This window comes from Lepidochelys kempii, chromosome 6 (genome assembly GCF_965140285.1).
Source record: "Lepidochelys kempii isolate rLepKem1 chromosome 6, rLepKem1.hap1, whole genome shotgun sequence".
Taxonomy (NCBI): Eukaryota; Metazoa; Chordata; order Testudines; family Cheloniidae; genus Lepidochelys; species Lepidochelys kempii.
In genome coordinates this window covers 50,970,339-50,983,114 of record NC_136385.1, presented here as the reverse complement: position 1 = coordinate 50,983,114, position 12,776 = coordinate 50,970,339, and the positions used below count along the sequence as shown (strand labels likewise).

The window sequence follows — 12,776 nt, the reverse complement described above, 5'->3', positions numbered from 1 at the left end:
AAAAAAGCCACCCTTTTTCTTTGCATTTTTTGAAAAGTAAAACTCTTCCTTTGACCTTGCAATATTTAGATTTTCAGTCTTTGGACAAATTATATTTATTTTAGTGAATACTTTTATGTTACAGATAAAGTGGATGAAATTGTACCAGTTTCCAAGCCATCAAGAATTACAGACAATGTAACTGTGGACTCAAGAGTGGCAACGATTAAACCGCGGCCTTCCAGTAGATGCTTTCCTTCAGCTACAGATATAAATGTACGTGGTGGTTCCTAAATTCTTGCTTTCACTTATGAAACTGTGGTTCTAGTTAGTACTGCTTTAGTAAGTCCAGTCTTTTTATGCACACTAGTTGCCATGCTGTTATGTATACACCAGCAATGGGGGGGTTTATAAATGTAGTTAATCATTATGATTATTCTTTATCACCATTCTAAGCTTCGTCGTTAACAATAAACCTAATCCTTGTTTCATTACTGGGTTTATTTACTCCCAACAACATTGACTGTTTTGGTTTTGACTAGATAAAGTTGAGTAATTTATAAGGGGAGGAGATAGCAGTAATGCTATAAAAAGCACGAACGACTGAAATGCTATATCCTGGAAAGCTAGTTAGTGCGTGTAATTACTAGCTCAAGAAAAGACACCCACACTAGCGCTGATTGAGTTAATGCCTTAAAAATAGAGTGCTAGGTGCCCCGAGTACATACCAATCGGAGATGGTAGGCACACACTTGGGGCAGCTAGCGCTTCTGGGTGCTTGTTCCTTTGTGGCCACGCTCAATTTTTAGAGCACTAGCTTGATCAGAGCTAGCTTGGGTGTTTCTCCTTCATCTGGGAATTACGCTCCCAGTTCCAAATGTAGACACCCTCAAATCTGAGTTTGCTTCCACTGGTTGTAAAGTCTTATGAGGAAAAAATAATTTTTCCCTACTGTCTAGCTGCATTTATTTCCCACTGAAGTAGTACCAATCCTTATTCATACGCTTCGCTCTTGTCAGCTGCAGAGGAAGGAATCCCAGAGTGTTCAGAATTGTATCAGCAGTATTGTAGAAAATAAGTAGGTTTGTGACGTCTACAAGTAGGAAGGATGGGGCACTGGACTGGGACTTAAGAGACCATGGTTCAGTTCCTGATTCAGCCGAAGACTTCTTATGTGACCTTAGGCAAGTCACTTAAGCCTAGATTCTCAAGGACAATTAGGTGCTGAAATATCTTTGTGGATCTGAGCCCTAGTATCTCTCTACTTAAGTTCCCCATCTGTAAAATAGGGTTAATAGTACTTCCCTACCTCAAAAGCGTATTGTGAGGATAAAAATCACAAATCCATTATGAGGCACTTGGAGGACAACCTGTACATTGTTAGACAGATCGGGGGGATACAGATTTAGGATAAGCAGCAGTGTCTTTTAGTGAGTTGCAGACAATCATTTTTTGGGAAGGTGTTCAGCTGCCATGCTAACATAGCCCCCCTCCTGATCCCAAAAATAATAGAGCCCCTTATCCTTCCTCCTCAAGGGTTTGGTGAACCACAAATGATTACCGGAGTCAGGTTACAGTAGCTAAAGAGGAAGCAGTACTGGAGTTGTTCTCTGCAGCACAGAGGGAGATGCCATTTTGTGTGTCTTAACTAGGGGGGTTGATCTGGAGAACCCAGCTCCACAAAGAAGAGACTGAGCCCTAAGACTCCACTGCGCCTTGGGGGGCTGACTGCCAGCTGAGTCCACTAGGCCTTCCCTGCACTTGGAGACAGCTGGGGCTTGAGGCCATCCTCAATTTACCCCTATCTTTTCAAGGAATAACATGTTGTATATCCTTATAGTCTGTCTGGTCCTAGATTCCCTGTAACTATACATTGTAATGCCAAATGTCTGTTAGTTTTGCACTGGGCTGGAGCCCAGGTGAAGGCACCAAGTGCAAAGAACCCAGGCCAATTGAGAGAGGAGGGAAGAATTAAGGGGCTTTACCCCTTGAGGATCAGGGGTGCCCTAGAAGCAGGCTAAACACTAATGAGAAAGGGGAAGACTACTGATTATTCCATGTTCTGAGATGTGCCCACAATCTATTTTACAAGGAGTAATTTCTTCTGTTGATCTGCATGTATTCCACGCTGACTGGAAAATAAGATGGCTTTCTGTCTCTCCTTCAACTGTTTGATAACAGCCACCTGATGTATCTCTATTTTTTAATTGTCCCAGCTCCCTCCCCATTTTAATTGTCAATTTATTGCATAATTATATTTTAAAAATCTTAACCTCTCTTTCTTGCCCCTTCCTGCTCTGTCCTACTCACCCAACTCATCCTGCTCCTGCCCCCTCCCACTGGAGTCCCATGGCTCCTCCCCTCCTTGCTCCTGTAACACCACTTCCTCTATTCCTCCCCCTCTGCATTCCGATCAAGCAGCTTCTTCCTTCTCATCACTTGCCTGCCTGCAAGCAGGGGGAGCATTAAGACTGCAGGATAGTTTTCCTGCTCCCATTTTCCATATTTGGCGCCACAATGGGCCCCAGGCAGCAGTAAGGAGCAATTGCAGGGAAAGTCCTTCTCAGCCCCTGGCCTGGAGAATGGCACTGCACACGAAATATGGAAGACTGTTCAGTAACTGCCAAGCTCTAACAAGTCTCTACTGAGCATCTGCAAACTACAGTGTTTGGGGAACTTGGCCAAATTTGTGTGGAGTTTCAGAGAGACGGCAAAAGGTGCATCACTGACACCAGGGTGTCCCCCTGCCAAATTTCAAGTCCCTTCTGCAAAGCATGGAGGACCTGGAGCTTCCTAATTATATAGTTGAACATTTTTTTAACATGGGCAAAACTATGTGTTTTCCCCTATCCTTGTTCTTGAAAATAACTGAACCGTAGTAGCTGAAACTTCCTTTTAAAAAAAAATAAAATAAAATTTCAGAATGAGTCAGACAGCTAGCATAGGAAAGTTCATCCCAGAAAAGTTGGTTAAAGTTGGCAGTTATAAACAGGTAGCCTTAACTGTTGGCAGCACTCCCCGCTCTGGCTATAATGAATACCCTACAAGCATCTAGGCCCAGAATAAGCCTAGGTAGGAAACTGCTGTCACTAATTCTGTCTACTTGATCTCGAATATTTCTGATTCAATGGTGAGACCACTTGAAGAAGACACACATCTTTCCATAAAAACACTATTTCTGAAATGCTGAGATCCTGTTCTGTTCTGTTCCTGATGATCGTGCTAAACCATGGTATTCAACTATAATTTCCTCGTCAAAACTCTTCAACTTCATAAAATCAAAATATAAGTTTAGGACCAAATTCTGAGTCTCACAAATAATTTCATTTGAAATCAGTGGGGCTACTCGTCCGCGTAGTATAAGCAGATTTAGAACTCTGAGTATTTAACACACTACACCTAGAAAATTTAAGGTCTCTCTTCTATGTCAAAATATTGGAACCCAGATGTAGGTGCAGGGTGACTTGAACAACGGTGCAGTTTGTGGCAATGTTTTTAGGAGGGAGATAAACAGAAATGTGATTGCTTGTTATACCTTCAAATTTACCCTTAAAATGTGGTAGAAGAATAGATAATTTTATTTGACCACTGACTATTTAAGATGAACAACAAAGTAGTATGTGGAACAGGAGATGAATTATTTTTCTTATGGTGTCTCTCTCTAACATTGCCCTTTTGTACATAACCTTTTTGTTTTGTTTCATAGTCCATGTACGATAGACAGGGTATTGCTGTGATGCCACCTACTGTACCTGGGACTCCTCAAGGTCTTTTTCTAGGTATACCTCGGGGTACAATGAGAAGACAAAAATCTATAGGTAAAATTTTTCTCATGTAAATTCTACACATGCATTCATTTGGCACCTTTTATTAACTTCTGTTCTTGCTTAAAACATTTTGACTCCATTTTTCTTCAACTTAATTGACTCATTAGTTCTGATTCAAAGCTCAAAAACCAAATCAGTTTGCCTGAAAACTAGTACAACTTCCATGTTTTGCTTTGATCACTTTAGGCAAGTGTTGTGGGGTTGTAATAGCTATGGAAAATTGCCTTTAACAAGGAAGGCCAGAATTTTGAAAGTGCAAAGAAAAAGAATCGAGGAAGATCTATTGTCATAAATCAACTATAGCTAAGAGTCATCCAGATGTTTTTATTGACATGAAAATACCATCATGTGCTATGCAAGGTGTGATATGCATCCTACTGGTCAAATGTATAAAATAAGCTCACTTTTTAAATTCAAAATTATCCTTTTTCTTTATTGGGGGGAGGGGGGAAAACTTAGTTTTTGGTGCATTTGCTGTTAAAATTGATCTACTTTACTCAAGGTATTTCTGAACTAATTATAAGCATTGTGCTTGTGTAAAGCTGTTCAGCAAAATACACACAATATTTCCAGATATTGTCTTATGGCATAGCCACCTTTTATACAAAATGCCTTCCTCTTTGAGTAAAATCATAAATTACTTTTATTACATAGAGCTGTGGTTCTGAACCTCTGGGCTGCCTGCAGCCCAATCAGCACACAGCTGTGGCCCATGTGACACCGTCAGGGCCATTAAGGTAGTGTATATACTGTGTGGATGTGGCCCATATAACAGAGAGAGCTGCATATGCGGCCCACAATAGTAAATAGGTTGAGAGCCTCTGTATCAGCAGTTAACATTCTCTAAAACATCTAAGGGACTTAAGAGGTTCCTAAGTGCCTAAAACACTTTTGAAAAGGGGACTTAGGCTCCTACATCACTTAATTGCATTTGAAAAATGTTATCCAAAATTAAAATGTCACTTTTTATGTAATATTGATGGTTCTCTATATTCCTTTTACTAAAACAATACAGGCAAAATTCCCAGAAATGCTTTAATATTGTACTTGCTGTGTAAGCATAGCATTACTTTGTGTGTTTCTGGATTGCTAGAGTCAGAAACACAGTTTCTCTGTATAACAATGCCTTGCCTTCTTGACACATTTCAGAGAAAATTCCCTTCTATGCAATTAGCTCACACTCATACAGAATCTTTAATGTTGTTTTGAGTAGTTTTTGTCTTTTTTTTCATACTTTCACTTTCTTTTGAAGAGTAATATATTGGCTCCAAAGGTACATCAAACAAAAGCATTTGCCTACAATCAGTAATCAGTTCAGCTTTAAGAAAAGGAGTACTTTTGGCACCTTAGAAACTCTAAGGTGCCAAAAGTACTCCTTTTCTTTTTGCGGATACAGACTAACACAGCTGCTACTCTGAAACGGTTTTGTTGCTGTTTCACTCCTCTTTAATACTACCATATGGCTTTATGGAAATTCAACAATTAGAGAACTTTTAATGAGCAGGAATCAACAAGCCAGCCATGGTTTATTATTTCAGATCTGCTCCATGCCATGCAAAATTTCTGTAGCATCTTTGGGTATGTCTATACAGCCCACAGAAGCAAGCCTACCTACTCAGGTCAACAAACCTGGGCTAGCAGGGTTCACCCTAGTACTCTAAAAATAGCTGTGTAAACAGTGCTTTGAAGTTGTTGCTCTAACTCTGAAGCTTACAGAGGGGGGGAAGGGTGGGCTTCAGAGCCTGCGCTCCACCCCAAGCCACAATTTCAAAATGCTGTCTACACAGCTATTTTTAGTGCAGTAGCATGAGCCCTGCTAGCCCAAATCTGTTGACCTGGGCTGGGAGGCTCGCTCCTGCGGGCTGTGTAGACATTCCCTTAGGGTCATATCTTTAGTGGAAAAATATAACACTGTATTTAATTATACTGCAGATATTTAAAGTTTTCCCTTTATTCATTTTCTTAGGAATAACAGAGGAAGAACGTCAATTTTTGGCTCCTCCTATGTTGAAATTTACCAGAAGTCTGTCCATGCCAGACACTTCTGAAGATATCCCCCCTCCACCACAGTCTCTACCCCCTTCACCACCACCTCCTTCTCCCTCCCTTTATAACTCTCCCAAATCTCCAACATCAAGAAGCTATGGAACAATAAAACCTGCATTTAATCAGAATTCAGGTTCAAAGGTTTCTTCAGGTAGATCTGAACATATGGGAACAATAATGAGGGACAAAGGGATGTATTACAGAAGAGAACTGGACCGTTATTCTCTAGATTCTGAGGACTTGTATAGTAGGAATGCTGCGTTGCAGGCAAACTTCAGAAACAAGAGGGGTCAGATGCCAGAAAACCCATATTCTGAAGTTGGGAAAATAGCAAGCAAAGCAGTTTACGTGCCAGCCAAACCAGCAAGGCGGAAGGGAATGCTAGTGAAACAGTCTAATGTTGAGGATAGTCCAGAAAAGACCTGTTCTATTCCAATTCCAACAATTATTGTGAAAGAACCATCTACCAGCAGTAGTGGGAAAAGTAGCCAAGGAAGCAGTATGGAGATTGACCCTCAGTCTTCAGAGCAGCCTGGACAGCTCAGACCTGATGATAATTTAAACGTCAGTAGTCCATTTGCAGCGGCCATTGCTGGAGCAGTGAGGGACAGGGAAAAGAGATTAGAAGCTAGGCGTAATTCTCCAGCTTTCCTTTCTACAGATTTGGGAGATGAGGATGTTGGCCTGTTGCCCCCAATACCACGTATGAGGCAATCTAAATTTACTGATGAGGACACGTTTAGTAATGAAGATAGTTTTAGGCAAGTTATGTCACCTTCTCCGGTTCCTGCACCTAGAGAATCTGAAAATCTTTTTAATAGCAGTGAACCTAGCAATGAAAGTGATGAAAGGACATTAAACTCTTCATCCATAAAAAAAGTTACTGAAAACGATATGGTTGCAACTCAGACCGTTAATGTGTCCAGTTCGGATAATTATGTTCATCCACTCACAGGAAAGCTATTAGATCCAAACTCACCTCTAGCACTCGCGCTGTCTGCAAGAGATAGAGCCATGAAAGAACAAACGCAACAAACTCCAGGCAAAGGAGAAACTGGTAAAGCAGACCTTAATAAACCACTTTATATTGATACAAAGCTGAGATCTAATATTGAAACAACATTTCCTGTGACTGCTGCTGTTACCAGGCAAAATACACGTGGCCCACTGAGAAGGCAGGAGACTGAAAACAAATATGAAACAGATATGGGGAAAGAGAAGAAGCCTGAAGAAAAGAAAAACATGCTGATAAATATTATGGATACTTCACAGCAGAAGTCAGCTGGTTTACTAATGGTTCATACTGTGGATGCAGCAAAGTCTGATGACACCCTTGAAGATAAGAGAGTTGAAATGGAAATGAATCCAGACAATTTTCCATCGGAGATGCCAGAAGATAGTGAAGAAGCAGAAAGTGGGTTGAATGTATCTGCTACACCTGAGCCACCTGCATCTCCCTGCAAAACTATTGTTGCAGCTAGCTCTGTTGATGACCCTGTCATTTTGCCATTTCGCATCCCTCCACCCCCTTTAGCATCTATTGATATTGATGAAGAATTTATTTTTACTGAGCCGTTACCTCCTCCCTTAGAATTTGCTAACAGTTTTGATATCCCCGATGACCGTTTAGCTCCAGGTTCTGCTCTAACGGACTTACTTAAGCAAAGAAAAAATGGAACACCTACATCTGCTTCATTTAACCCCAACCAATCCACGAATTCTTTAGACAGTAAAAAACAAGTGGGTCTTTCAAACTGTTTGCCTGCCTCATTTCTGCCACCCCCTGAAAGTTTTGATCATGTCACTGACTCTGGGATTGAGGAGGTAGACAGTCGATCTAGTAGTGACCATCACTTAGAGACAACCAGCACTATCTCAACAGTGTCCAGCATCTCTACCTTATCCTCTGAAGGTGGTGAGAACTTGGATACCTGTACAGTCTATGCAGATGGGCAAACGTTTCTGGTGGACAAACCCCCAGTACCTCCTAAGCCAAAAATGAAGCCCATAATCAACAAAAGCAATGCACTTTACAAAGATGCTCTAATTGAAGAAACTGTAGATAGCTTTGTTATCCCTCCACCTGCTCCACCCCCACCTCCTATCAGTGCACAGCCCAGTACAGCTAAAGTTTTACAGCAAAGGACCTCCAAGCTATGGGGTGATGTAACTGAGGTAAAAAGCCCAATTCTCTCAGGCCCAAAGGCTAATGTTATTAGTGAATTGAACTCAATACTACAACAAATGAACAGAGAGAAATCCTCAAAGCCAGGGGAAGGGTTGGAGTCGCCTTCTGGAACAAAAACTGCAAGTCTCAGTACAAGGTAAATGAAACTAAAAGAATTAAAACAAGAGCTATACTTCTTTCAAGATGTAATTACTCAGTTTCTTAAACAAGGGTATGCTTTTGAGAATTTACATAAGCAGGCTCCACCATAGGAATTTTGATAACATTAAAAGATCACCCTCAGGTATAAATACACTATATAATTGACAATTTTCACCCTTCTTATTCTGCTAATTTCCAGTATAAAATAATGAGCACTTATGAAAGTAATGTACATTTTCATTGGAAAAATGAGCCCACTTTCTGAGGCTTCTAAAAAAACTCACCACATCGGCCAATAAGGCGACCCCTAGCTACAAGCTACAGTTAGCTCTATTGTAATTCCCTTTGCTAGAATATCACCCCTTTAACACACAAATTTTAGGTTTCTGTGGAAGTTCCTTTTGAGGAAGGTTCAGTAAACAGCAAAAGCAAGAAGCAGAAACCAGCGGGAAGTTTATAATTAGTTGTTTCCATTTTAAGTTCTGTTTTTGTGGACACTAGCTTGAAGGGCTTGTGTACGTGGAGCAGCAATATGCACTAATGTGTTGCACGTTAATTGGTTCATAGATTCTGCAGATGCACATTAAAAGTTCCCTAATGTCCTTTAATGTAGTGCTGCTCAAAACAGTACTACGTTAAGGTGCAGTAGGGAATTTTTAGTCCACACCAGAAGGGTCTACATAGTTGAATTAATGTGCAACACATTAACACGGTTTAAAAATCACACCCAGTAGTGTTTGCATTGCCCCACTGTGTAAACAAGCACCAGGACTACCCAATCTGCATTCCTACATGAGTTCTCTCAATTGCTATCCCTTTGAGAGACAGAGTATCCATTATTTTGATGTGAATTATTTAGGTTTATGTTTAAGAACTGGTGTGGTTTTTCTTTTACAATAATATTTATACAACAGAGTTCTTGCAGTTTTACTCAACAATTATAATTATATTGAAATTTTATTCCATTCCATAACTGATTGAGGTTGATAAAATATCAGTTTTCACTTAAGTCTTTTTTCACACACTCAACATAACATTATTTGATTTAGTTAGATAACTCAGTTAATCAGCAACATTAAATTTAATCCTTATAGTATGACAAGACATGATCCACAAAGCAATTTCGTGAAGCTTTTTATTGAAATCACATTGTTACCACTAAATTGTTGATTTAAATAACCCCTGTATGCAATATCCTTGTAAATCACCTGGTATATTTACTGTTTTCAGGTTTTTTTATATTTCAATTGCACGTATTTGTTTACTGAACAATCTGTGAAAGAAAATTTCAGGGAGCTAGAAAAGTTTCTAGATCAGCACTCCTTTTGCAGCCTAGCTCATGCATTTTTTATGGAATTGATTTCCAAAGAATACCTACAAAAGTCCTAGGAAGAGATCCCACAGGATATCTTATATCCTTGCACTTTTAAATGTATATTGTATTACACTGAACACAAAAATTGTCATTAAAAATGAGCTGGAAGAACAGGGGTACAATAACCCTTGATGACAGGCATGTGCAGAGGCCTGCAGGTAAATGAAAAAGTGTTTATATTTTGCTAAAGTAACTATAGGTAGGCCACACATCTGAAAAGTGGATATATTCCTCTAAATCCTAGATTTGGGTTAAAAAATTGTTTATCTTTAACTCCAGTTTTCTGAATGTTACCACTGTCCTACAAGAGATTTGAATAATAGGGTTTGACCTGTATATTTTAAGAAAATATGGTATCCTCTTTGTGGTATGGAGATGTTTGGCATTATGCAGAGTTTAGGAGTGACTGCTGACCTGCAATCCCATCTTTGTCTGCAGTGTTGTTAATTGCTTGATATAATCTGCCATGTGGAAATCTATTTTTGTTTGGAGTATATGTGCAAAAATGTAATGTCACTATATATTAAAGTTACTATCCAAATCATTCCCCCCCCCCAAGAATTACTGTGCTGAGTAGGCAGTAGCCCCAAAAGAAGAAACACAACATGGCTCCCACTCTTTGGGTACATCAGGGAGATGTTTGGCATTATAGAAAGAGTGGCCTTTTTTAATACCAAATGATCTCTCAGTATTATCTCAAGCCTTAGAGGATAGTAGTTAAAGTTTGTTCTTTCCCACTGGATATAAGCTGTTGAACTGGTGGCCATAAAGGAAGGTATGAAGGATCATACAGCATTCCTAGACTGAAGATATGAGTAAAAAATTCCAGGGGAATGGAATGCCTTTCAGTTGTGCTTGACATAAACAGAGAACATAAGGTGGGTTGTCTAATGCACTTGAGAGGCCTTAATACAAAAAAGACCATTTCAATGAAATTTGTACAAATTGACCAACATATCTTGGTTGCTTAAGGTAGATGGTCTTTTGCCAAAGGTGGAGCAGAAACTGAATTGAGGATGCCTTCGGTAATCCCGTAAAACAGAACGTTGCCGAATCATAGATGACAAGACCAGACTGTATAGTCTTTCTGTTACCTTCATGACTGCAGGGTCATTTTTAAATGTGTGCAGTTCTTGCTTTTCTGTGTCTAAAGTCACATTAAACAGCTAGAATACCTGGCTTTATATGCCTAATCTTATTTAATTCTGTCATATTTAGGAGTTCTTTTCCAGGTTACAGTGGAACTGAACGTTCCTGTTTATTTCCAAATATTGTGTGTGGCAAATAACTAGCACATGCTTTGCCATTCCTTCCTATTCTGAAATAATCAGAACTCTTAATTTCACTGAATTCTTTAATGAGTCAAAATTAAGCGCTGCATTTACTGGGGGGAGAAATTGACAGCAAGCTAATTATTCTGTGGAAAAATAATCCCAAACATATATTTGGGACAGAGAATGCAGGGAAGGAGTAATGCTGGAAGACCTAGGTTGTACAGCAGACAGCAAATCAGACATGTGTTGACAATGTGACATAACGGTTTAAAAAAAAAAAAAGGCCTATAAAGTGTTGGTCTGCATATAAAGATGCATCACCTCACCAAACAGGGATTTCACTCTTTCTATAATTCTAGTAGAATGCCTCTTGAATATTTGGGGAGGGAAAAGGTTTTTTTGTTTAATTCAGTATCAGAAAGGTGTAGACACACATGAGGTATTTAAAGATAGGCAGAAAAAAGGGAGTTGAGGAGCTGGATGATTGATGTATGAGAAAAGACTTAAAAGAGCTAAATAATTATTTATTGGCTAAGCAGAGATTGAGGAAATGGGGGCAAGAGATGGTCTACAACTATTTAAAGGATGTAAAAATCAATGGTGAAAGGAATTCTTTAGTGTGTTTACAAGGGGGAGGTAGGAGAGTATATAACTGAAGTAATAAGATTGAGATGAAAGTGAAATATCAGGAAAGCTTTCTGCTGCTTAATATGCACAGGACTCTGCATTTCAGGCCTGATCTGCTCCCAGTGAGGTCTGAGAGCCTTGCCAATGACTGCAGTGGGATTGGACCCTTTAGGTCTTTTTTCTGCTTAACTTCCTCTGTGCTCTGTCTAGGGGCAAGAATGGATGACAAATTCCTGGATGGGGTGGAGAGGAGGAAGAGGAGAGGGCATGAGAGGCTAATGGCAAACTCATGGGAGTGGACAGAGTGCCTAGCTCTTCATCCTGGCATTAACTTGAAATTGGCCCTAGCATGTGTGTTAATGTCTAGAACTGTCCACTTTAAATTTGTAGTTCTTCTCCAGAAACTGCCTGTGTAAAAGCATCACTGCCTTACTCAGCAGATCTGTTTCACCCTGTGTATTCGGTCAAACATGCTGACTTCAGTGACTGCTTTTAGTCCTATCCCAACTATGACTGAATAAGTTCAAGATTGTTTTTTCTATTTGTGCATGATAAACAGAACTATTTGCTAAGTTCCAACATACTTTGGACTATCCTCCTGCCAAATTTTCAAGCCCTCAAGGCATTAGAATTCTTTTTAATATACAAAAGCATTGGGCAAGCTAAATATAGGGGTTGCTGCCTTTCTCTCTGCAAAGTAGTATTAGAAAGAGAACTAAGAAACTTACCTCAGAAATGCAGAAATCGTATTGAATTAAAGGAGCAGCTCAATTAACTCTGCCAAAGGAAACTGATACACATTTTAGTAGGCCTATCCAAAGAGAAGCAGTGGTACACATACAAGCATTGTTCACAACACTTGGCACCAGATGCCTGGTGAAATTAGAACATACATTGTTCATGTGAAATGTACAAAACTACAGCCTATGTAGCATTCCTAAACATTACTAAAATGATCTCTGCACAGCGAGCAACAGATGCTTTACCTGTAAGGCTTACTTCCAATTATATGATGCTTTGTAGCTGTCATAACTGTAGCTCAGTCATGGTGATTGTATCATTTCATGGTGCTGATTAAAATTTTAAGGTATCATAGATGCATTAAATTATAGATAATTTGTGAGCATTAGTCAAAGAGAATAATGAAATATGACCTCTGTGTGTTTTCTGGTAAATGAGGACTACAGAGATTTTATTGTACAGTAATGAGCAGAATTTCACCCTCAATTATTAAGCAAGTAGAAGGAGCCAAGACCTTTCTTTCTTCATACCTTGCTATGTTAATAATTCTTGTGTGTTGTTGTGATGGCCCTGGGACA

The 12,776-nt window shown here is 39.5% G+C and overlaps 1 protein-coding gene across 7 annotated transcripts in view; it reads left to right on the top strand.

Annotated features, from left to right (window-relative positions):
* The window catches only part of SHANK2 (SH3 and multiple ankyrin repeat domains 2), a 613,170-nt gene that overhangs the window by 589,190 nt on the left and 11,204 nt on the right, over positions 1-12,776 (top strand). For all 7 annotated transcript variants that reach the window (XM_073347891.2, XM_073347893.2, XM_073347892.2 and 4 more), the window contains 3 exons: positions 125-255; positions 3,686-3,797; positions 5,773-8,176. In XM_073347891.2, the coding sequence (XP_073203992.1) occupies positions 125-255; positions 3,686-3,797; positions 5,773-8,176 (2,647 nt within the window). The remainder of the gene's footprint in view (positions 1-124; positions 256-3,685; positions 3,798-5,772; positions 8,177-12,776) is intronic.